General features: G+C 42.8%; 2 protein-coding genes across 4 annotated transcripts in view; both read left to right on the forward strand.

The window, feature by feature from the left end:
• The first annotated feature begins 30 nt into the window (after positions 1-30).
• On the forward strand, positions 31-18654 carry kiaa0753 (KIAA0753 ortholog). Of its 3 annotated transcripts, none has more exons than XM_076734727.1 (18): positions 31-505; positions 1002-1295; positions 1411-1678; positions 1865-1974; positions 2077-2139; positions 2391-2612; positions 3155-3332; positions 4098-4306; positions 4511-4641; positions 5373-5528; positions 6040-6129; positions 7650-7737; positions 7999-8070; positions 8247-8417; positions 8615-8696; positions 8916-9036; positions 15845-16078; positions 17873-18654. In XM_076734727.1, the coding sequence occupies exons 1-18, from the start codon at positions 368-370 to the stop codon at positions 18024-18026; spliced, it is 2781 nt and encodes a 926-aa protein (XP_076590842.1). In that variant the 5' UTR covers positions 31-367; the 3' UTR covers positions 18027-18654. The 3 variants fall into 3 exon arrangements, with proteins under 3 accessions (XP_076590842.1, XP_076590844.1, XP_076590843.1); XM_076734729.1 differs by having other exon boundaries at positions 8002-8070; XM_076734728.1 differs by having other exon boundaries at positions 4101-4306.
• Positions 18655-24822: 6168 nt separating this feature from the next.
• The window catches only part of pitpnm3 (PITPNM family member 3), an 80089-nt gene continuing 79329 nt past the window's right edge, over positions 24823-25582 (forward strand). Inside the window, exon 1 of the mRNA XM_076734731.1 lies at positions 24823-25335. Within this exon, the coding sequence (XP_076590846.1) occupies positions 25311-25335 (25 nt within the window). The 5' untranslated portion in view covers positions 24823-25310. The remainder of the gene's footprint in view (positions 25336-25582) is intronic.

The following is a 25582-nucleotide window of genomic DNA, read 5'->3' on the forward strand; positions in this document are numbered from 1 at the left end:
CTTCTTTGACGATCCGTACTTAGTTAAACTACTTCCGTCCAACGGCGTTCTGTTGTTGTCATGGCGGCGTTTCAAACTGTTGACAAGCTTGGATTAAATTTTGAAGAGTTAACCATGTGATATCTTTTAATTAATCAGTTGGCGTTTCAGTGTGTGTGTAGCTAAATTATAATTCCTTTATATACTAAAAAAAGTAGTTCCAAGCGAGGTCGAAATGGTCGAATGGATGATGTTGGGATTAACTTGCCGATGGCAAACTTCAATTCAAAGACGTAGTTAGCTTGTTAATGCTATCTCTCATTAGCGTTACTAATATATCAAGAACTGTGTGCAGGTTTGACAGAACTTGGCGGTTGTTTTTGCTGCAATGACTGCGCAGTTCTTGGGGAGTAGTCCCAAGATTTCCATAGGACAGCAAAATCAAGTGAGGGACTGGGTCGTTTTAGGTACAAACCCAAATGTGTACAACCGCAGCGATTTAAGTCATGGGATGTCGCAAACCAAGGTAAACAACAGTGAAAGACATAACATATTATACGTCGTGTGAATATTACATTGTATCTTTATTTAAGATGGCTCATGCTATGTACAGTACACTGAGTTGCCAGTTTGGTACAACTATCGTGAGGTAAAATTCAGTCTGACGCATCAGCTCTGCAGTAACGTTAAAGCCGACCTCCATGAAGGTTATAATCCTTTTTCCCCTGTTTTCGAGTGGGCTTGATTTAACTAACGTATGGTCATGTAGGGGATGGGTCGGGTGCTATTGATTTGTATTGTGTTGTACCAAGAGCTATTTCTAACATTTTGTCATTGAGGATAGACTAGATATTAGAAAACGACCCTAAAGTTGATTCAAGACCTCTTCAAAACAGTTAAAACAAAAACATAATGAACGTAGGATTTATTGTAGGGTTGCTGTTTTAACTGTTTTTATAACTGAATATCTCAAATATCTGTTTATATCATGCACAAGCTGATCAGTATCTTATACACCACAGCTATTGTTCAATGAAGCCATCCCTGCAAGTGCCAGCAACCGTGCCACCCATGTACGGCCACCAGCCCCCATTGTGATCGAGAGGCTGCTGCCGGTGTCAGAAGAGGGTGAGAGGGTGGACAGTGCCCGAAGCTCCATCAGCTTCACCACTCTCTCTGAGGAGAGACTGCACACTGCGGTTCAGCTGGCCAAGAGGGATCTGAGACAAAGGCGCCTTAAGGCACTGATGAAATCTCCTCCCAGACCCTCCCAGGAGGCCGTCTCCACCCTTGAAACAAATGATGTAGTGCATCAGGTAACTGATGTAGATTCATGGTTCAAAGTTTATTACTTGTAGTTTGCTGGTTTATGTCCTACATAAGGAACAATTGCCACTTTGTTCACACAGTGAAGTCTCTCTCTCTCTATAGGAGCTTGCAACCAATCCAAATACGACAAAGTTAAAGACCTCTAGTCCAAACGAGAAAGTGGCCCGACCTGGAACCAAACTGTCGGTGCTCACCTCCCAGAAGCATCCCATTTCTCCCGTACCTTGCATTGGCCAGTCACCTCCAACCAGAGACCCTGGACCAAGGCAATTGGATGGAGGCAAACAGACTCCTTTAAGCCAGGAGATCCACAAGCTGCAAAACGAGCTGGAAGTGTATATTCAGAAAGTAGAGGAGCTAGCCAACAGAGGTGACTCACAAAAACAGCTTGTTACATTAGGCCTGTGTCTTACTGTTATTATATGTTTAAAGGTACAGATTAGCTTGAAAAGGTTATCACAGTTGTGGCATCCACCATAATCAGCAGATGTTTCATATGGTCTCACATTACACATGTAATTATGAGTAATAACGAATAATGGGATTTAAACAACAGGAGACAAAATAGAGGAGCCGCTGGAGCCCGAAGAGCAAAACAAGTTAGAGATACGCAGACAGAAGCAGGCAGCCCGCTCAGCACGTGTCATCTATGTCCTCCAACAACAGGTATTTAAATTTCTACCATATGTAATTGGAAATAAACCATCACTGACTTTTTAATTGACCCTGTATCTATAAATACTGTTTTACAAAATTGTTATTTTAAAGGTAAAAGAGATACAAGGAGATATAGAGAAACTACGAAGCCAGAAGATGTGGGACACCAAAAAGGTATGTCTTCAGCATTGTCACTGATTTTTTGCTATGTAGAGCTGAGACTGTTCATAAAGCACTGAAAACAATAAGGAAAATAGCTTTTTTTTTTTTTTTTTTTAAAGCCTGTGGCCATGTGATTTTTTAACTTAATGTTATTTTGCTAAAAGCAGATTTTGGTAAGTTTTTCTAGTTCTATTACAGAGCAGAAATCATCTAGATATCTAATACTCTACTGTAAACTGATTTGCTATCTGTTCTTCTTTCAGTCCCTGGCAATGAACAGGCTTGCAGCTGCCCACCGTGGGGCACTCAGGGCCTTACAGGCTGTTATCCACCAGCTTTCAGATCTATCTCATGTCAAGGTCCCCCCTTATTGCAAAGAGCTGGCCCAGCTGATTCGCCAGCTCTCTTTGTGCTCAGCCAAAGTGGAAGTAGAACAGGGTTCAGCTGTGCCTGAGACGGCCCTTGACATCCTGCAGAAACTAGAGGTGAGGAACATAAAGTATCAGAAAGTATTAATAATGAATTTTTTTTTTCATTGGCTCTATTCCAACACAGTAGATTTTAACTCTTGTATGCAGGACTTGGAACTCTTTTTAAACGTAGTCCCCCAATTACAGGACAAAACAAAACAAAACAAAACAAAACTATGGGCAAAAGTATATGGGTCATAGACTAATGGCTTTAGTTCACCAATTTTGGGAAATAAAATTACTTTATTTAAGTCTTAGATAATTTCTCCTGTTGCTTTATCTCCTCCAAAATTGTCAGATGATGTTGATATAAACTCCGTTGTACTAAAGCTGAGTGTCAGCATTTCACTGCCCTGCATGTGGCTCAGATTATGAATGTCTTTGTAATGTTGTTTATTTTGATGGGACAATAAACTCAGAAAACAAACTTGGGTTTTCAAAAGTGTTTTATTTGATTAATTGATGTTTTATGTTATTTGTCTACATATGCATCATATTTAACGGAGGGATTGTTTAGTGAAAAATCCAAGATTGTAATGCCAATCTATTCCTCCTAGACTTTGGATTCTGCCCTCCGTAAACAAGAGATGCTGGAAAAGTTGCAGGCCCAAGCATGTCCTCCACGCAGGAAGTCTCCTCATCGCAGCATGTCACCAACCAGAGCACCCAAGGGTCCCAGCAAGTCATCTGTTCGAGGACCTCGCAAACCCGCAAATCCCAAAAGAGGCGTCCATGGTGAGTTTTTTTCTTTTGCCTGGATTAGTTAGCATGTTTAAAACCCCTTTACTTGTCTTCGGTAAGCCGTCTGTGTATGTGTTACTTACTTAATAAATCGTTTTCTTTTTCTCATTTTCTACCCTCAGCAACTGTATTTATGAATACAGTTTTTAAAACCTCATGAATCTAATATAAATGCAGTATTTTCCTTCAGAATTTCCTACATAAGGCAATGATGTACTTGCCGCCAAAGGCACACAGAGTAAATTGAATGTATGCCTTTTGATGAATACCAAAGTGTTTAGTCTTCCATGTATATGGAAGTCACCTAAGGGCTTTTGTGCAGTTGTGTTCGGGCCTCCCACTGTGCTTAAATGACTGCATCAGGCAGAAAATTGATATGGAGTCGTGAAGAAGTGATGGAAAATCAGGAGGTGAAGTGCAGTACTCTGGCCTTTGATCCCCTGGTGATCAGTCTTATGAGCATTTATCACCTGCAGGCTCCTAGGAAGCATCCTGTGGAAGAGATGAGTTTTAGCTGCATTTAGATCTCCCTGGAAACAAACTCAAGTCCCTGCACCACTTATCTAGCAGTCAGTTGGAATCCAGCTGGTTGTCAGAAGTGCTAGCTAATTAGCGGTGCTGTGTTAGTGCGTAACGCCTTTGGCCCCCAGGGGTTTAATAGTGATGACAAAGAGTATAGTTTGTTTTTACTGTAACTATTCCCAGTAATAAAAAAAAAGGATCAGAACAAATCAAAGGTTTAATTTTTCATTTTGACAGCAGGTAGGAGAATGGTATCACAGCCCAAAACCACTTCTCACCAGCCCTTGAACAGAAGAGAGGTGCTCAGGGCTGGCCTGGAGAGCCTTGCCCAACAGAGGGAGCTGCGAGAGCTGCGGGAGCTGCAGAGACGACCTCAAACAAACACCACCCGCAGAAAAGGAGGCGCCCTGCACTCTGAGAGGAGCAAGGCTGACTTTATAATGAAGGTGTTGGCCTGACTTCCACAAAGTTGTATACAAAATTGAATATGTTGTATTATATTATTTCATACAGTGTAAGAAGCAGTGTGATTTGGCTTTTATTAAAATCCACTGTGAAAAGGGATGTAAGGGTGTATCAGAGGTCACTTCAAAGATTTAAACAGGATCATGTAAACTCTCTAAACATGGATTTCATCATTTTTGTCATAGCGTCCTCAGATACAAGATGCAGGTTTTCGGCAGCCTACAGTCTCCTCTCAGCTCAGAGTGAACCAGCTCCCTCAAAAAGAGCACTCTGTGCCCTGGATACCTACATCCCCTCACTCTCCTCCTCCACAGCGGTGAGCCTTTTATCTCTCCGCACAAGCTGATGACACAATAATCTATTATTGTTCATTCTCGGTGCCGGCTGGATGATTAACACGTTACATAACTAAGATTTTACTGTTGTAACGTCTGAAACTCTTATCTGAAGGTAACAGTTTGCACGCAGTATGGATCTGTTCATTAATGCATTGTGAATTAATGGGCTGTTGACACAACGTTTAAAAATAGAAGGAGAAAAAAAGGCAATCTATGCCAGCAGTGCCAGGAGAGAATTGCCTAGTAAGTTGTTAATTTTTCATCCAGTAGGTGGACGTGAACAGAAAAATATTTAATTAGCTGCTGGACAAATAGCTTCCATTCACAGTAGGATTGTAGGCTCTGCTAAATTAGCATCCCTATGATATTAATGGAACATGTAACGGTAAAAGACAGCAGACAAACAAAAAAACACTCGTCATATCATCAGCCATGATGACATACTAAATCATTCTTGTCAAGTTAAGAGGATAATAGCTAAAAAAGCATCACCAGCACGCCTGTTCCCTCAGGATAGTAAATGTCACATATAAAAATGTGGCATGGAAAAAACTTGTGTAAATTTGGCTCTTTATCTTCAGTTTTTTGTGATTCTTCATCTTCATATTCCTCCAGCTCCATTCCTCTATTCTTTTTAGACTTGTCTCAGTGTAGATCTCTCTGAGCCTGCCTTTATTATTCTTTCATCCCTCTGCTGTTTTCTCAGCAGATCCCCTCAAAGGAGAGGACCAGAGCCTCGATGTCTCTTCTCTCCCATGAAGCCCTCAGTCAGTCCTCCAAAGCAGAATGTGTCCGTTGGTCTGGCAGCAGAGCAGCCGGCCTTGAGCTCAGACAAGAAGAGACAAGCTCAGAATGAAGCATTAAGGTGAAGTCAGTCTCTTTGCTGGATTTTAACCTCTTCTGTTTTATCAGATACATTTTTGTGTCTTTGTTATCGCTTCATATGTTCAGATTGTGTGTCCCAAAAAAAAGAGAGAAAAAAGCAAATGGATGGATTGTAGAGAAAATGTTAATGTATTCAGTGACTTATTTCGAACCTCTGTGGCAGACCCCACTTGCTGAGAGCCACAGGCAATACTTTGATACTAATTCAAACTTAATTCTTTCCAACAAATTAATCCAGGTGCCTGCTAGATTGAGGCCATTTCTCTTTATGAGTGATTAACAGCTTGCCTGTTTTCAGTGCTTGTAAGCACCTCATTGATTGAGTGCTTCACATATGTCTCTGTTTAATCAAATCTTAATTACTACAATTGTGCTTTGCCATTAATCAGGGGCCAGCAGACCGATTGTAGAGATGAGGATTATTCATTATACGTGAAATATTTGATGGAGCTTGCTTTTTGCTTCATTTGATGATTAGTGGCTTGTTACAGGAAAGCCTGGCTGGATAAGATGACGATGCAGAGACTGAAAGAGCTCGACCAGCTGAGTAGAGAAGAGGCTGGACGCGTTCAGACATTAAGGTACAGTGGAAATATAATTACAGTTTGAGCAGATTTAAAGCATCTGAGGGGATTCAAGGTGAAGGTCATAATGTTGTCTCAGGTGTTGCATATTAACGCACCAAGATATGGAAATGCTCTCGACATATTTGTTAGACCTCAGAGATACACACGATGTAGCCCCTTTACCATACCTGTCAGTTTGAAAATAAGGGACCTTTTCAGGCGCCCCCCATGGGCTGTCCCACCACCCTTACCGCTGTCCAATGACTCCTCCTCACAAGATCTTAATATCTGATATTCTACATTCTGCCACCTGCTGTACCGGAGGAAAATGTCGTAAACACATCAAATAAGTGATTATGCCTCTTGTCAACATTTTTTTTTAAAGGCTAAAAATAAGAGGTTTACAGTAAAATATTTAAATGGGAAAACAACAGGAAAGAATGGTAAAACAATGGGGACAGGATCATTGGCAGAAGTAGTGTAGAGCTGTTTTCAGAGGTCCATGTAAATGACTTGACATTATACACTACGAACTGTATAATAATGCTAATAATAATTATATTTTACTGGATGTGTTCTTGTGCTGTATAAAAAAATAAGGTTATTCAAGAAGAAGAAATATTTCCCTCTAGCAATGCCACTGCCCGAAGCAGTAATCCACACAGTAATCTGCTGTACAACTCACTGCACCTCGCCTCACAATTAAACCAACAGTCACACTGGGGATTGCAACATGGACGTGATTACCGACAAACAATAGAACAGAAAGTAATGCAGGTTGTGATTACAACAACATCCCCTCAGCACCAGAGAGAGCATGTGTTCCTATAGATCACCTCACATTCCCCAACAGTCATTCAACAATTTACGTCTGTGAGGAAGAAAAATATATGTCCTGTAAATCTTCAGGCAGAGAGCTGAGAGATTAATCATGTCTTACTGTGCTTTGGACTAGAAGTCAGTAGCTCCCCCGTTAACAAGTGACAGGTATTGCACAAAACCTGTCACTTGTTAACAGGCGATAGCTCTTGTGTAATAGACCCCTTCACATTACAGAGTATACCTTGCATGTAATGCAAGTTATTATGTGTTGTTATGCCCTGAACCAATGTCATTTGGAGTTGTTGTAAGTAACATGTCAGGCTTTACAAATTAGTTCAGTGCTCACAAGGTTTGTCTTGTCAGTTTTTTCCTTGTTTAATTGCAGTAAATGTGAATATTTATGGCAATACAAGCCTGACAAACACTGCTGTTTTGTGTAGAATCCCATCAGGCTTGAAAAGGAGTTTGAATGTCGCACTGACTAAACACAGTTTTCTCAATGTGTCCAAATCATTTCGTCTTCCATTACAATTTCACGTGTATTGCTCAGAATGTAACGTGGCCCAAAGTTTGACCCACGCAACAACTTTCTTAATATCACATCATAATAATAATGTTGCAGGGGGATAACATGTCTCATTCAGGCTGTTAAAGTTAAAGCCACAGAACTTCTCCTGTGACAGCTTGCAGTGTGGGTGTGTTTTGGTTTGCAGGTCTGAAGTTGTCTCGCCAACTCAGTGGGCTGAGAGAGCTGAGCAGAAGGCCAGAGAGAGAATTCAGCCCCTTCTGGATGAAGCACAAGTAGGAAGACTTAATTGTTGCCTGAGGACTGCCATTTTACTTGCCTTTCCTTGCTGTTATATGTCTCCTGTAGAAGAGGGAAACAATCAATACGTCTTATTTGTTCAACTAAAACAGTGCATGTGTTTACCTTCTGATTTACCACAGTAAAATATATTGTGGCTTTTTGAGTATCAGTCTTGTTTTTATTGACTAAGAGGCAATAAATGATGTTTGCTTGGCATCGGTGGCACTGATTTTGTTTTTGTCTGTTTATCTCAGCAGATTGGTGAGTCCAGGAGCAGGATGAGCTCCTCGCTGAGGAATCGGCTGTCTGAGCAGGCTGCAGAGAGGGTGAGCAGTGCTTCCGTCACAAATCATTCACAGGGGAGAGGAGAATCGACCTTGCTTACTGAATAAAGTTTGAATTTGGTGGCCGTGGCAAAGATTAAATGACAAGAACTGAGCAGTTGCACGATTAAGCCCAGTATTCTGCTTATATTTTCTGTGGGTTTTTTTTGTGGATAAAGGCAGCAGAGAGTGCTGAGCAGCTGAGCGAGGCACTACTGGAAGATCTGTTGGAGGACACTGCACGGGCAGCGTGGGCGGCTGAGGCAGACAGACAGTTGGAGGGCATGGCTGCGAGTAGGCTGCAGGCCCCCACCCTGGAGCGTATGCTGCTTCGTATGGAGGAGATACAGGTGAGGGTTGCCCCACAGACAGGCCCGCCAACAGAAGGTTAGCGGAACCCGAAAAGGTCACCAGTGATGGGGCTGTTATTTATAGTGAGCTGTTGTGACAGCTCTGGTCTGGTGTTGTTTACTGATGCAGTGTCTAGTCTTGGCTCACTATTGAAAGGCGGTTCATGAAATGTGTTTCTGTGTACGTGTCTGAGCAGAGAGATCAGGAGGAAGTGAGGAGACGGTTTGCTTCTATCACGTATTCAGACCCTCTTTACTGGGACCGACCAGAAGCAGCAGGTAAAAAAAAAATAAATAAATAAAAATACAGAACCTGTTTATCCTCTGGCTGCATTTAGACAAATCATTTCCCTGTTGTCTCCTGTAGGTGGAGACAGTGCTACAACTGAGAGGATGAATTCATCATTCTGACTCTGCTTTTTTTTCCTCATCTGTCTGTCCCCTGATCCACCCCCACTACCACCACCCCCTCCTCCCCTCGCTCTCTGTTTTTCCCAGGACCCCTGTGCACTGCTGCGGGCTCCAGGCCAGGCTCTCCTCAACCAATTAGGCTCACAAGGCCAGTGCTGAGGCAGAGCTCTGCAGCAGATATTGTCCTAGAGAAACCTGTGGAGACAGGGTGAGCCGCTAACGTCCTTTGCCCCTTTTTTTTTTTTACACGCAAATGATTTCCACTGCTCATGTTTTGCTCATGGCTCTCCCTCCATGTTGGTTTATTAGTGTTCTCAGAATACTAACCAGAGCGCAGCATCAGGGTTTGACCTATTTAACTTCATTCTCGATCGTCTGAGCTGAAATTATAGGCCTGAGCCCCCATTATATGTAATCATGTCTCTACGACAATATTGATGATTATATGATATGATATAACCCTCAGTTTAACCAATATACATGTGGAAATGTTGGATTTTGAATACTTTGAATGTCTAGGCCAGTTTCTGTGAGAAAAATGGTGAATTGCACTCAAAGGCGTCCTGTGGTTGTTCTGCAAAACTAAGAGCAGCAGGAAGTCATACGTTATTGTTTTAATTAGGCTTTCAATCTGGACGAAAAGAAAAGATGTTCGTGTTTTACCAACGACACACAGTTAGTGTTTTTTTCCCCCACAATGACGTGTCGTTGCCCTATAATCGCTCTCCCACCGGGAGGCCTTACTCATCCCACAAAACTCACTTGGTGGCTACCGTACCCAGGGCAGAGTCTATTCCTGATTCTGGCAGCAGACTCCACAGAGAGACCCTCCACTGCCCAGGGCTTTGGCTGCAGCTGCTGTACTGTTTCAATTAATGAGGAAGTTGGAAGGAAGAGAAAAGACGCTTGAAGGACTAGAAGTTGTTGACACAGACAACCTAGCAGGATGCTACTTCTAACAAATTCCAGCAGCACCATTAGCAAATTAAAATCAGTCAGACTTGGAGACACTCAGGTTCAGTTCCCTTGATGGAAACTTTGCCCTCAGATGCACTGTGACTCATCTTATACTCTTCTTAACACATCCATCAAGTAATAGCTCTATTTTTTTGGCAAACACAACACAGATGGTTAGAAGTATTTAGCGTCTAGTCTTTTTGAAGAGCTGTTTGTGTTTCATGTTTTTCCATGACTTCTTCTGCTTTCAGAGGCTTGCAGCATCTTAAAAAGGACAAATCATTTGATAACTGAACTGCAAGCTCATTTGTACTGAAGCTCTCTGAATTCCTGTGGCTTGAACCTGAGGCAGACCTGACTGCACCGCTTTCATCCTCTGTCCAAATTACCGTGCCTTTAAAAAGTATTGGCACCCCGCTGGACTTTTTCCTGGCATCTTTTTCAACATTTTTTGACATTAATCAATAGAAGAAAAGGCTTTGATATCAAAGTGAAAAGTAATCTCTGCAAACTGACCTAAATTCATCACAAATATTAAAGATAAAAGACAGCAATTTATGAAATACCTCTAAACAAGTGTGAAGTATTTATCATAAGATAAATAGTTATCCAGTTACAAATGATGCATGTGTTTAATGAAGGGAAAAGTTTATGTGTGTGTTGTGGTGTAGCATTACTAAACGGGGTGTTTCAAATTAAAATTCAAACACATCATTAATTAATTAATCAGCGCAGCATTTCAGCACTCGTCTGCTTTTTACAAGAAGTGGCTGACATGTATTTTCTGTTGGTTGATGTTTTTAATGAGAAAATTAGATTTCTTGGCCATAGTTGGATTAATGGCTGTTGGTCTGTTGGTACACTGATCAGCATAGACAGACAGACATTCAGTAACACGGAGCGTAACTTTGCTGTCCGCTCACAACGGCGTAGCATGTCTTTTCCATTCGATGCTCCTCAAGATTTCCACCACAGTAATGATACAGATAGATGGCGGGGGAGGTGCTAAAAATGTCCCACTCAACAAGACAGCACAACTTTGGCGGTTATGCATATGAAACGAGCCTGCACCATATTTTGTGGCTCCAAGATTGCTTGCCACGCAGGAGTCGTACTCGTATTCATTCGAGAAACAATTACCATCGATTCAACAACATTTTCCACCTTGTCCCTGCTCTGAACGAACACCCAGCCATTTCATGAGTTACTCTGCCAGCTGCATCTGTCTGGCGAAAAAAGTCTTAATTTCCATATTTAATCTAAGCAGAATTTAAATGGCCATAAATCTATCGTTGTGTATCAAAAGGGCTGACTGAGAATGATCCTGCCAATAAATGTCACACTTGTTGCAGGTCGTTGGCCCTACTACAATCATACAGATGCGTTATGTTTGTTTCACTGAGCAGAAACTTGGTGTAGACAGACAACAGGACTTTTCCCACAGTGCTTAGTGCCCTAAGAAGTAATAAAGATGGAAGTAGGGAGTCATCTGGTGTGAGAAGAAGAGAAACTGTGCTTATTTGGCACATTGTTTTCCTAGAACTGTCTTCAGGGGCCAAGAAGTTGCTTTGTAAACTGACCTGAGCTGTAAGGGAGATGAGTCAGCTACCTGCGCTGCAGTGTTGCAGGCTAAAATGACCCACTTCACAACAGTTAACAGAGGAGATGAAGTGAGGAAAGTTTAGATCAGAGCCCAATACCAAAAACAAAAACACACAGAGCACAGTACACAAAGAACAGATTATCAATTATGACCAGCATGTTGAATTCAGCTTTTTTTTAACCTTCTGAACCTCACAACCCACCAGTGAAAAGCATGGTAAAATTATACCATTTATCACAGCCAGAAACTGTAAAAACACAAATTAGTGACGCATTTTCAAATTTGCGACAGTCCTTAAATGAGTCATGTGATGAATGCTTCCATCAGGAAAAATAGCCAAATCTAAGCTTAAAATAGTGATATTTCATCAAAATCTCTTTATTCAACATGTCACATTTAAAAATTCATGCTCCTCGATGCGACTGGAAAGCCTTAAATGACTACGCTGAGACCTGTAGTCACTAAAGTCGACTGAACTGCAGGCTGTGTTTACACAGAGCAGAGAGCCTTTGTAGAGGTTGTAAAAATATATGTATTTTTCTATGTTTTTGAGTTCTCCCTACTTCTAGCCGTTTCCATAAAGGTGCAGGGCTTTTGTATTGCAGTGAAAAATGATCTCACAGTGAGTAAAAATGTGACAAAAAAACATCCAGAAGCTGCTTTGGGTTCTGGGGGTTAATGTCAACATGCATCCATCAGAATGTGTAGGTCTGTAACAGGAAGTAACAGGATCTGAGTTTCACGGTTCAGATAATTGTGATGTGATATTTGACAGTTTCCATCTGCAGCCCGAGGAAATGAGCTGCATTAGTGTCCAAGAAAACATTCTAGATTTAATGATAATGCCTCACTTTGTCGCCAGAGACGAACCAGTCAACACACTGACCTCATTAAGGGAAGTAATTCTCCAGATAATGACAAATATTATTTTAACAAACACTTAATTCCCAATTGGTGTTCAAAAGTGCAGCCAGCTGCAGTTCAGTCTAGATATTTGTATACCTGCCAACAGTTCAGATAAGTAATAGTTTTGTGCAGTAGTCAGCAGGAAGTAAATACTGGGCTGTACGAGAGAGGAAATTGTGGATTAGACAAAATGGAGCATTATTGTTGACACTGATAAAGTTCTGCTTTCATGTTGCTTATACAGCAGCTGAGCCGCTGAGTAAAAGCATCCGTTCCGATGAAGGAAAACAGCCTAAAAATGCATTTTGTTTTTGTATTGGTGTTGGATTGTGGGAAACCTCCATCAGTGCTCGGCGGAGCAGAATGGAGAGGTTTCATTTTGGGGCTTTGGGATGGCAAAATGCGTGAAGATCTCATCACGTGTGCTGTCTCAGGCCAGATCGGTTGTTTATTACCCACATTTCTCAGCCCCGAGACACATCAGTCGCTGCCGTCAGCAGGAAAACAGAGTCATGCATTCAATCGTGTGCCCCCCACACACACACTGACACACTTAAAGGCACCAAGAAAGTCACTGGAGGCCTCTTTGATTGTATTGTTTAAAGACTAATAGGGACACTTGCAGGCTGTTATCAGTTATCATAACTTTCCTGATTTTGTTTAAATTGAATTGCTGTTATAGAGGCACAGAGCTGAAGGAGAGGACTGATGTGGACATGCAGTTTTAAAAGGCTTTCAGCTGATGTGCAAAAGACAGATATAGGGCAGATCTCATTTTATTGTTTACAGGAGCTCAGGCTCATCTTGTAGCCTCTGCTGAGACTCGTTAGGCTGTCTTTTGTGTCAGGACTTGCAACAGCAAGACCTCTCAGACAAGAGTTTTTCTTCACTGTCTGTGAGAAGGTGCTTGTTTACACTAAACCGATATTTTAACACTTCCATTATCCAGTTCCAAAACAGCATTGATTATTCTTTACCTTAGCAGCCTTTGAGCTTGTGCTTGAGTGCTATGAAACAACCACAGAGAGATTGGAGTGAGAGATTTCATCTTTGGAAACATCAGCGGAGCAGCAGATACGGTTTATGTATCCATGGTGAGGAGCCCAGATGCAGACCCCGATTGTCTCCCGTCTTGGTTAATGCTGACCGACCCACAGCAGCTCCGTCAGCAGGTCAAACAAATCAATGAAGAGATGAAAGCCCAGCTCAGCAATATTCCAAAGCTTTCATGTGGTTCTTTTTTTTTTTTTTTACCTGCTCTCTCACTTCCTGCCCCTGCCCCTTTGTTTACAGCTGCAGTTGTCCTCTCAGACCCAAGTATGTGTTGTAGGGGACATATATATACATTTTCCTCCACACTATTCATCCTCATCCTCATCTGTTTCTTACCGCACTGATCGCTGCTGCTCTTAGCTCGAATCACCCCCCTGCGATCTCTGAGCCGCATTTGTCTTTGTCCAACCGAGCCTGCGTCCCTTTTGACGTATCGCATATGGCACTGTACTTTGCCAGATCCGCTGCTTCCCCGGTGATGCAAGGCTTGTAGACAAATGAGAAGAGAAACTTGAGGAGATCTCTTGCTGGTGCTGTTCATCTGTTTTTTGTGTGTCCAGCGCAGGCCAAGTCGTAGGTGGGTGAGTGTGATGAGTAGAGGATGTTTAGTTTGTGTTCCCTCGTCAGTCACGGCCCACGCAGATACACACACGCATTATGAACCCACAGATTTAATGAAATATTCACTGTGCTTGTCAGTAGATGTTCCTTGTGCTTCAGCCCTCTGTTTGAGCTCCAGAAGAGAGTGAGAAGTTACAAGGCAATTGGATCATATATCGACGATTGAAGGGATGATCAATGATTGGTTCTTTGCAGATATTATGGTGATTTTAAGTAACTTCCTGTCAGAACTAAAACATTGTAAGCATAATCTCTAGAATATGGGCCCCACTCTGCATTTAGAGGTGTTTCTGGTGGAGCGGCATGTCCCCCCGCTGAGCCCCGTTAATCAGCACGAGTGACGAGTGAATTTTAAATTAATTACAAACCACTTTGCCTTCTCTTTAACGTGGATCTGACTAGGGATGTCAGTATTTGATTCATTTTTGCTTTGATAGCCTGACAGCTATTAATTGGTAACTAGCTGGTTAATTTTGTGCTAAGGGCACAGGACTGCATCTCCTGGTCAGATTTCAATGTCCCAGACAAAAAATTTCAGTCAAATATTGTCTGTGTTAATGGACCATATTTTCCCAGTGTTTTTGCTTCTAAGTGACTAATGGGGACAACAATTTTTGAAATTGATCCAGTATTGACCGAGAATGCTGCAGATGGCAGCTGCGAAACGGGCTGCAATGTAATCCCTCTGTGCATTTGAGCACCGTCAATGTATGTCCACTAAAAGTGTTTGCTTTTGGCACTAACAGGCTCAGATTGTGTCTGACAAACATTGTAGGTTCCCTGCAGAGACAGACCTTTTCTTTATAGAGTAAGGTCCTTTTTGTTTAACCAGAAACAGCCATAATATCACTGTCTCCACAGCCACCAGCCTCCATTGCAAAAATAGTCATTTTATCGTCACAAAACACACTTCATTCACACTCAACAGAAGCAGAATGAAGATCATCAAAACCATCTTGGTTGGTTCTTACACTGTTCCAACAATCACCACCAACTCTGGTTAATGGATATGATCTGGAATGTGATATTAAAGATAAGATAATGTTAAACAGAACATGACGGTGTGACACGGTCGCTCCAAGCACAGACACGCAGACCTTTATGTAGCTTGCAGGTAAAGCCCATAATATTCCCAAATACAAGATTTTATGTTCATGATTTTACGTCTGAATGGTGTTTGTTGACAGGAAAGGCAGCCTGGTTCTTGTCCGTGCTTGAATATGGCACAAAAAGTGTGGGTGCCGTCCTGACTTTATAAATAGGAAATGGGTTTGCAGGGTACTGTTTTGTTGGTTTTTGCCACATCGGTCCTCGGATGCCCATCAGACAGCAAATCGACCCATTTCGGACTGGACGCAGAGTTAACTGTGCTGGCACTTTGATATTTATGCCCCCCCCCACGGTTTGCAGTCCCCACAGTCAAAACAGAAACAAGTTCAGCTGAGGCAGGGGAGCACAATAGAGAGGCACTTTGCTTTGGGAACTGCTGCAACACTAAATATAGCAGCGAGAGCGCCGTCGCAGGAGCCAGGCTGATTTGTCCAAGCAGAGAGGATTATAAAGCCAGACCATGGCAATGCCCAGCTGAGCCCCTACTCACCCTGAGCGAGGGGCAGGCGAGAGCGCTGGCCTGTGCTCTGACACCTCTCCTAAATTCATCATCCTCAGTCTCATAACGGGCACAACAAGTGTTTCTGGTCAGTGACAGAGCTGCGCTCCATTCTGGCTCCCTCATCAATAAATGAATTTGCCTCCTTTGCAGCCCTCAGAAGCCCTTTATCTAGTTCATACAGTGTGAACACTCAAGGTAATAAAAAGGTTTCTTGGAAATCCACCAGTTTGCCTCACCACATGAGCATCCTTTGGTTTTCCTCAGACACAGTACCCTCTCTGAGAACAGCCTGACAGAGGAGGCATCCCAAGATGAACAGCAGCCCAGACGCAGTGTCACGTTCCCGGGCCCAGTCGAGAGAAGCAGGGGGACTGTTATCTCTGTGCCAGGCAGCGTGCTTCGGAACATCCGGCGGTACCGGGAAGACTACGAGGCCTACCTGCGCGTTGTGGCTCACGAGGCTGTTGGCAGTTTCAACCCCTGGGCCGTGGCAGACAGGTAAAGAAGTGACAGTGAAGGCAACATGCACAGGTTTCATCTAAATTCCCCTCTGATTGATAGTGCAGTCATCTTTTTGTATCTTTGAGGTTTTATAAAAAGATTTCTTCTACATATTAGCAGCATCACATGCTCAGTTTTTGTCACCTGGTCCACATAGAAACAAGATTTGTCCGTCCTGCTCTCTGTTTTGTCCCTGGACTTGTTTGACGGACATGATGTGCAGCTTGAAGAGCTCGCTCTGAGAGGATCATGCAGAGGTTATGGTTTGCATAGTGTGTCTCTGGTGTTCACCGGTGTTCTTCTCTCCCACTCCCACATTTGCATATTTAACAGAATTCTTAAGTTGCTGCATTGCAGAATGCAGAAAGCTCCCTCTCATCCTTGTGAACATACTGAATCCATGTAGTCAGCTCTTTTCTCTTGCTCTGTGTGTCACAGATATGTGCAGGACTGTGAACAGCTCAATAAATTGTTTTTGAGAGCCAAAAAACTGTCGCCCAGTCCCGCCTTTGCGATCTGACTGCTCGTGTCGCTGGCTCCCCCATCAATGAACCAAAGTTTTCAAGAGATGATTCTGCACTTTTCTGAATTTGGAGTAAAATGAGGATAATGTGTGAAGAGAAGCCATCTAATTACGTCAGTGTTTTTGGAGAGAGAACACATACATACGGGCATGTACACCACCTGCTATTCTGCCACAGTGCAGAAACCTGTCTGCATGATGAGATGGTAATGAGCAGCCTCGCGCTGCTGTGGAGCCAAACCCCCTGGAGGATCTCATTCATTCTGCCTGCTAACAGATTGATTTGCAAAATAGGAATTAAATTCAGCACAGCCAAAACACAGAAAGCATACAAACTTCAGGCTATTTTAAGCTTCATTTGAAGTTCTTCAATTAGTTTTTTACCCCGTCAGCTCAGTGCTTGGACTTCATTATACTTGGGGCCTTAAACATACAGAATATGAAGAGGCGTTCAGTAGTGCTACCATGGCTTTAAACACATTATTAATATTCCCTAACGGCTGTTCCCAATCCATAAAGGTAGATTCTCGACTTTCTTTCGCCCTGTATCCAGTGCTGACACTTCAAAGGTACAGGAGGTTCAACAACACACAATTACTCTGATTGTTTTGTTGCACTGACAGCGTAATGATTTGACATTTTTGGGGCTCTCTGGAGATCCGAGAACGTACGGCACTTTCACTTTTTCATGTCCCTGCTTCAGGCTCTGTGTGCGTTGACTCAGATAATGATCAAAACACTGAAATTTAGCTCGCCGCTGCGCCCAGCTCACCAGTCTTTGGAGTTGTTTTCTTTCATTTTATGCCTTTCAAGGTAAGGCACAAATTTCAGTTTTTATGTCCAGCTGTGAAAGTCTGTAGACACAGCATTTAGGAAAAGCCTCCACCTTCTGCATTTTGAAGATAATGACACAAGGCTGATGATTTACTTTCCCTCAAATGCCACTTTTAAAGCAATGTACATATCTTGTTGCGTCTAAGGCCCTTGGGCTTGTTATTTAGCAATTTTCAAAAGGTCTAGTCTCAGATTCACTGCTGTCTAGAGTCTGTCTTGTATTCTTAGGTAGTAATAATGGCCACATGGATTTCAGTGCCATATACAGTATGTGCATTTTGTCTTAGACTCTCACTTTTCTATCAAACTAAAGTTTGTATATGTCTACATACTGTAACTGTCAGAGGAGGCCGACTCTCAGGAACCACCTGTGCAGCTTCGTTTTAAGGAAAATGACTTCTTCTCTAATGTCTCTGTTGTTTCTTGACGCTCAGCCTGGCAGATGAGCTGCTGTTGGAGGCTCTGGCCGACGTGGCGGCAGAGTTTCAGGACGTCGTGGAGGAATACGCCGAGGCCGTCTACACCTCGGAGTTTCTTCAGCCGATCCAGTCGCCTCCTGCTTCGACTGCGGCTTTGGTCAGCCAATAGGATGTTACAGCATGTAAGAGTTTCTTACAAATTGCTATGAAATGTATTTGTTTTTGTGGAAAATCTGCAATTTTTTTGGCAGATTTAAATATCAAGACTGGGATGATTTTGTCGACCAAGGACTATGATTATTTGCCATTTTTGTATGTACTTCCTCTGTTCAGATACAAAGATCTGCACATTCAGAAGTGTTTATAGGTCACTTCTTTGATGTGACAACATGCGACTTTATTTAATCGTGATTGTAGATATTTTGTAATGAAGCTGCATCAGAGGGGATTGTTGAATTGCACCGGGAGCATTAGTCACATTACTCTTCATGGCCCATCTGTATCTGTGATTGAATTCCACTGGGAAAGTTAGTTTAGTTTAGATAAGCTTGGAGAGACCATTACGACATTACAGAGGATTATAAGATTACCGCCCTCCCCTCGCACTTGGTTTAAATCTCCCTGAGGATTACTCACACTTTCTATTTTCACGTTGGAATATGGAAATAAATTAATTGCATACGGTCTCCACCAAAATGATGCAGGAATTCAAGGGCATCGTGTGTGTAATCTGTTGCAACACTATTTCCTCTTTTGCTTCTAATGTTCAAATAAAGGGTCTGGAGGCAGCAAAAGGCTTCATTTCCCCTCACTGGTGAATGTTTTATCCCAGTAAGTTATGACCACTGTGAGGAGATGGCGCACAGGAGAAGAAAGAGTTTATGAAGTCTTCTCTGGAGCGTTTTCATTTGGCATAGGATCACTTCGCCATCTTTTTTAGTGTTGTTGTTCATTTTTGTTTCTTTTTTCCACAAAGCATGGCAACTAGTTTGTATTCTGTTGCCTCTGTCCAGCTGAATCCAGCATAATAATGGCGTAAAATGTCAGTTCTGAATGCAAAATAGGACGGATTTGGCAGACCAAGAAACTGTCTAGTCCCTTGAGAGAAACATGAAAGCCATGCAGACAGAGCAGAGGGGACACATCCAGATGTTTCGCTGGCCTGTGGGGACCAGCCTTTGACAGGGGACATGCAGTGACTGAATGAATTAGCTCACATTGAATCAGCTGCCGCTATTTTCTCTCAGGCTGGGTTCTGCGTGGGCGTCTGAATACGCACACGCTCGAGCTCGGCGAACATTTCTACTTTTCGATCGAGGACAAATAGAAATCGGCGGGCTCGAAGCGAGGGCACACTGCCTTCCTTACACTGACAGGACTGAGGTTGTTCTGACACTGAGGAGAAGGAGACGTGAACCACTTGAAATGATTCTGTTCATTTTCAAGAGCTAATTTCTCATTATTTTTGATTAGTATGGTTCAGAAATTTCAACCATGTCTGCCAAGAGACATTTATAAGACAAAGCCGAATATATTTTCATTTATGCCACCTCAGCAGGCACCACTTAGCTTGACTGTGAGAATGTGTTGTCAGCAAAGCGGTGAACAGTGAAATCAGTTCCCTGCTTTGTTATTTTAAATATGTATTCTTTGTCACAGCGAACATTGTTGTAATAATGTGGAGTTTTTTTCTCACTTTGCCTTCATAGATTCCAAGCATGAGCATTCGGACAGAACCAGCAGTGTTTTGCTCATTATTATAATCTGTAATGGTCAGAGAGGTTCGACCTTGCCGCCAGTCAGCGCTGACTCATTATCAGAGCTAATTTCAGAAGTGGAGAGGACACAGTATGACTCCAATATATTCATGGTGCTTTGAGGGGGCACTTTGCCATACAGGTACATCAAGGCGGCTTTGTCACATTTGGGTCACTTTCAAAACATTTTCAGCAGATGCTGGGCACTAAAACCAGATGATGTGAAATCTTTTATGCCTTATTACTCTTGTTTGCTGTTCTCAAGGGTTTTTTTTTTCAGCTGGAGCTGAAGAACCAGGGGGATGAGATCTGCTGAGAAACCAGTCTTCACTGAGCGATCCGCCATGCAAACTCTATTCGAAATATTTCCCATTGCTTTTTCCTTTTAGTCAAATTACTTTGAGGCTGTCTGAGACCTCATAAAACACCTGTGGCTGCTGGAAATCTTTTGACTGCTTGCATCCTTAATTCGATCACAGCTTTGCTTTGTTGGGGTGATTAATGGACTCATAACTCATAACCAGCTGCTAGTTATGAGGTTATTTTCTGAAACAAGCAGAGATCCTGCAGAGAGCCAACTAAACTCACACTGATGGATTACGAGCCTGAAAAGATTATCTGTCAACCTCAAAGCAGATGTGAGCCTGAAGCCGTATGGATGCAACAGAGTTATGCAGAAAAACTCAATGTGTTTTTGTTATTTTGCTGTTGCAGTGTGAGACGCAGCGGAGTATAGACTCCAACACACGGAATAACAGCAGGAGCAGCAGCCTGACCTTTTCTTCACCAGTACATCACTCATCAGCTTGTTAAACTTTCTGCTTTTCAACAGTCATTACAGTGGACAGTGCAGCTTCTGAGCCAAAGCCAGCCACTGTCTGCAGAGCTAAGCCTCAGTTTATTTAACGGTTCGCAATCAGAGCATAATGATCGGCCACGTCTTCATCATCACATCTGAAAGAAAAGGAATCAAAGGAGACTTCATAAAATAGCCTGTCATTATGTCCAATCAAAGGCTGGAAGAAGGAGTCATTTCTGTCTGTCATTGGAAGTAGCATTACAGCGACGAAAGTAAAAGTTCTGCATTTAAATATATATGTATATAAAAAGTATTTTACTTAAACTGAAGATCAGCAAAATAAAGCCCCCTGAAAGTATCAAAAGTAAAAGTACTCATACACAATAGTCCATTTCACAGTGTTACATGTATTACAGTGTTGGATGTAAGCACCATGTTACAGTTGTAGCTGGTCGAACTACTTTATAATCTGTTTTGGCGTTGCCTCTATAACAATGGGTCAGCTTCTAGAACCCAACAACGTGTTTTGTACAACAAATCTTGATCTGCAAAGTAAACGGTACAATATTTCCATCTAAACGTACAGATTAGTATTGAATTTAACCACTTATGTGAAGTGCAATTATGTCAAAATTGTGCTTGAGTGTATGCACTTAATTACTTTCCACTGCTGTGTTTCAAAGGAATTCAAAGGATTATTTCTCACAAAAGAGTGAAATGAAATGCAGTGTGGCGTGCCTCTGATGGTGTGTTAAAAGATGTGTGATGATATCAAAATACAAAGGATAAAAAAGAAAAATATGATGAATTACTAATAACACACTGTGATAATACTTCACTGCAAGTAAAAGTCCTGCATTCAAAACCTTACTCGGGTATTATCAGTAAAATGGACTAAACGTATGAAAAGCAGAAGTACTCATGAAATGTTCACACTGCACTAATATGTTGCATCATGCTGGTGTAGATGTTTAAGGTTGAGATAATTTCAACTATTCTATATACTGTTGGGTAGTTTAATGTAAAGCAGTGCATCATATTCTTTAAAATCATCATATGAGTTTAATGTCTCTGTCCTGTGAAAACCACATATCCCTAAAAAGTCAGCTTTGCATGACAAAATCAGCCTATTTTTAGCTGTGTGATGATGCATTTCACAGCTAATCCAAGAGGGTTTCTCATACTTCAATTTAGTTTCTCAACCCATAAAAGAGCACTTAATCCTTCGTCTTATCACACACATTCACATTCAAAATCGATACGTGGTTTTCACTGGACAGGAAGGGTCTGAAAAATCGTAATCTGAAAAGTAACTGGTAACTTAAGATGTCAGGCAGATGCAATGGAGTTTTGTCTCTGAGATGCAGTGGAGTAGTAGCAGCATAACGTTGCATGAAATGGAAATACTCAAAGTACAAGTACCTGGAATTTGGACCTAGGTAAGCCACAGTACTTGAGTTAATGTACTTAGTTACATTCTAGCACTCTTCATATGTCATGAGTGCAAATATGCAGTGTGCAGAGCAGTGCAAAGGATTCCCTGAAGCCACTGTGCTGGACAAGGGTAAGGTCAGAGGTCAGAGTTCACCATCCTGATGAGACGCTTCATTGCATGCACTGTGTATGTGCAGTAGACCAACGTTACTCCTCATTGCCAGCATAAAAGCTCTGATAGCAAGGACAAAAGTCACCACAGCCAAGCGAAATGTGTGCTCAAACAGCAGAAGCAGGAATATGTAATGTGTCACTCAGCGCTGCCTGACTGTGAAGAAGTGCCGGTCTGCTGTCTCACCTTGTGTAAGAGTCGCTGTGACACACACAGGAATATTTTAGTATAAATCATCATATTAGTGCAGAGAGCTTTTTGTTTGGTACCAAATAAGTTGCTGATAGTGCTTTTTCACCCACAAGGTCGCTGATTCGTTTTGTCAGACAGGAAACAACAAAAACTCTGCACCTTAGGTGCTAAATTCAGGTTTGCTGACTGCAAAGTGTTACTCCTTAATAATGTCTCCCAGAAGGCCTCATGGCGCTGAAACAGGTCCTGCCTTCATTTTAGAAAGTCTCACAGTGGTAATTTACCACCGTAAACATCTGTGTGCCTGTGCGCTGTTTTGCCAATGTCTAAGGTTCCCATGAATTTGAGCTGCCTCTATTTTTGTGCTCTAAATCATCACAAAAATGTGGGCTCCTTCTTTTATACATATATTTGACTTACAACACAAAAAAGAAGACAAACAGACATGAGAGAGTAGAACAAAATAAAGCTCACAGAAAAAGCATGTCAATCCGTATGACGACTGACATGCCCACAAGTAGACTGAGGGACAAAAATAGAGCACGCGGAACCGAGATCGAGCGAGGTCGATGAAGGCCCAAGACGAAGACTAGACTGCTGAAATCCTGGCAGATCAAAGCACAGCACATTACCGTCCGATACAATTAGCTGACGCCTGTCCCGCCTAATAAAGTGTCCCTGGATCTTAAAAACACAGGGTGGACGCTGGACAGAGTTTGCTGATTTTCCTCAAAGTAGAAGACCAGAAATAATGATTTTTAGCCAAACATGGCGGAGAAAGTGATTTCCACTCTCAACATAACCCTTTTTGCTATGACCGTACCGAACGTGAGGGCTTGTAAAGCATGGGAGGAGAGCAAAAGAGAGACTGACCCAGCACCACAGAGAGACTGTCTGGGACTAGCTGTCTGCTGTATTTGTACAAATGACAAATGACAGGCTTATTTTCATTTATTCTCTGTCAGTGTGTCACGGCTAAATCACCTCTGATGTGGCAGTGCTGCAGAATTTGAGTGATGTCCTCAATGGCATGGAGAGAATTTGAAAGAAAGAAAGGAACTCACTTAATTCAATTAGCCCTTTTTTTTCTCACTTGGATCCAGTCACTGCAGCCATTTGGTGTAATCAGTGCAATCTGTCTTGCTGGCTTCCTGGCATTAAGGCTTTGTCCTATTAGTTTTTCTTAGTGCGAGTTCAGCTCAGTGTTCTGGGACAGATATGTATTGTCACTGGCTTTCATGATAAATAGAAACTGGCTGCACGTTTTCCTGGCAGAGTTTGGTAATGTGGCGCTCACATTCAGGGTGATGGTTTGGCCACAGGCATTTTACTCTATCAATATTCATTTGTGTGGACGCGGCCGCCAAATGACGCCCTGGCCAGATCATCCGTCTGGGATCGTGTGACCTCATGCGTGGTCACCCAGGAGAAGAGTGATAAACACAGCCCGTCACATCGTCACATTCACACTGTCAAGCGCAATGTGTGCCAGTGAGAAAAACCTATTTTGCAGCAAATTAGGTCAAGTTTTGCAGTTGCGCAGGTCAAGATAAGCTTAAAAATGAATTCGAGGCACCCATTAGGTAAAGCATCTGTCAGATTAGACCAGATCGCACAACTGGATTTAAAGGATTCAAAGCTGAGGGAACATGATTCGTGTGCTTCATTTTCCTTTTTATCCCTGGAGAGGCAAAAGAGAGAAAAAAAAGAAATCAGGCTTCACGCTTGTGCGGAGGGCTTTATTTTGAAGGGGTTGGTTGTATTTTGAGGTGCTTCTTGTTGAAGCTCAGATTTTCTCTTGTGTCTGGGTGACTGCCCTTATGTGACCAAGGTGGCACCTGCTGCTCCGGTGATGGATGGTTGACAGGGGTGGCTTTCACCTCTCCATCCATAGGCTGCACTGATTTATTGTCCTTCGGCCCTTATACCTCATCTACACTACATCCCCTTTTCTACAGTAGATATGTAACGACCACAATCTTGCACAGGGAAAAATATACATCATGGCTCCTCGTGTTGACTTTTATCTGCTTTAAATGTAATATCATGTTTAATTCATGCCTGTGCAGACCTGTGATTCTGCTGTGATTTATTGCCCTTCTAATTCACATCTCATACCATATCCTCTTTATTTAGCCTAGATATGCTGTAACCACACTTTATATACAAGACAACATACTTATGACACTCACAATGATTTTCACCTACTTTATATGTAGTATTCTGATAAAGTCATGTAATATTTGTGTGCAGACTGCCCTGCTCTTCATACCTCATCTTCTCTATATCCTCTTCTGTAACAACCACACCCTGCACAGAGAAAAATATACACAGGCTACTTGTGTGGCATTACTTTTATCTGCTTTATACTTAATTTTCTTTGCAATTCCTGAAATATCTGTGTACAGACTTGTGACTGTTGTGGTTGGCTAAATCCAGTAGAAATGATTCAACTAATCCAATGAATCCTGCCAATGACAATCCATAGCGTTCAGCTTCTGAGGACACTAGAGCAGCTATTTATTTTTTCTTCGTTTAGGACACTTCTTAAGCATTCTGCAAAGTCAGAAAACAGGGTTTGGGAAGAGGACGGACGCCCTTCAGCAGCCGCAGCCGCGGACGTGCGCGCACCGCTGGAGGCAGTCGAGCTGCAGAGACCGCGGCTCGTTTGGAGGAACTCTGGCTGATGTTCACGGCGGAGAGGAGGCAGGGAGCGGGAGCTGGGTGGGCATGACATGTGAGCCAAGTCTGCACAGATACAACAAATACCCAAAGTATGTCTGCGGCAGGGGCGGGTCGACGCTGTGAGGGACTTCACACAGGTGAATGAGAGCACAGCTGCGGATTCACCGCTTTTCGGAATTTCTCTTTGTTTTTTGCCCCCTCTCCACGGTGAGAGGACGCGGACACGGCGGCTGGAGCTCCCCGTGTCTGCTTCACCCTGCTTCAGTCCGGCAGGCGTCAGGTGCAGCAGGCAGGAAGAGGGACGGGGAAGAGCCGCTGCTTAATTAACTATCCGACAAAACGTCTCTGCGCAGAGCAACGCGACGCTTTTCCTGAGTGACCGCAGACAGGCAGAGACACACGGGAGAGGACACCATGTCAAAGGAGACCAGAGGAAAAGGTAAGGGGGACGCTATACGCATAGTCTCGTGCTAACAGGTAGAAAACGTGCGTCTCATGCTGCTGGATGTTGGCGCGCACAGCCGCGTGCCGCATGGAGGCAATCTGTAGGAATGCGCGACGGTCAAAACGGACCTGTGCGCGTGACACAGCCCGGTTCGGTGGACTGTCCAGCCCGGTCTGTCCTCACGTCTGTCCGTCAGTCATTCAGGCAGCCTGTCCTGTCTTCTGTCTGTGCGTTACAGCGA

Source organism: Chaetodon auriga, chromosome 7 (assembly GCF_051107435.1).
Source record: "Chaetodon auriga isolate fChaAug3 chromosome 7, fChaAug3.hap1, whole genome shotgun sequence".
Lineage (NCBI taxonomy): Eukaryota > Metazoa > Chordata > Actinopteri > Chaetodontiformes > Chaetodontidae > Chaetodon > Chaetodon auriga.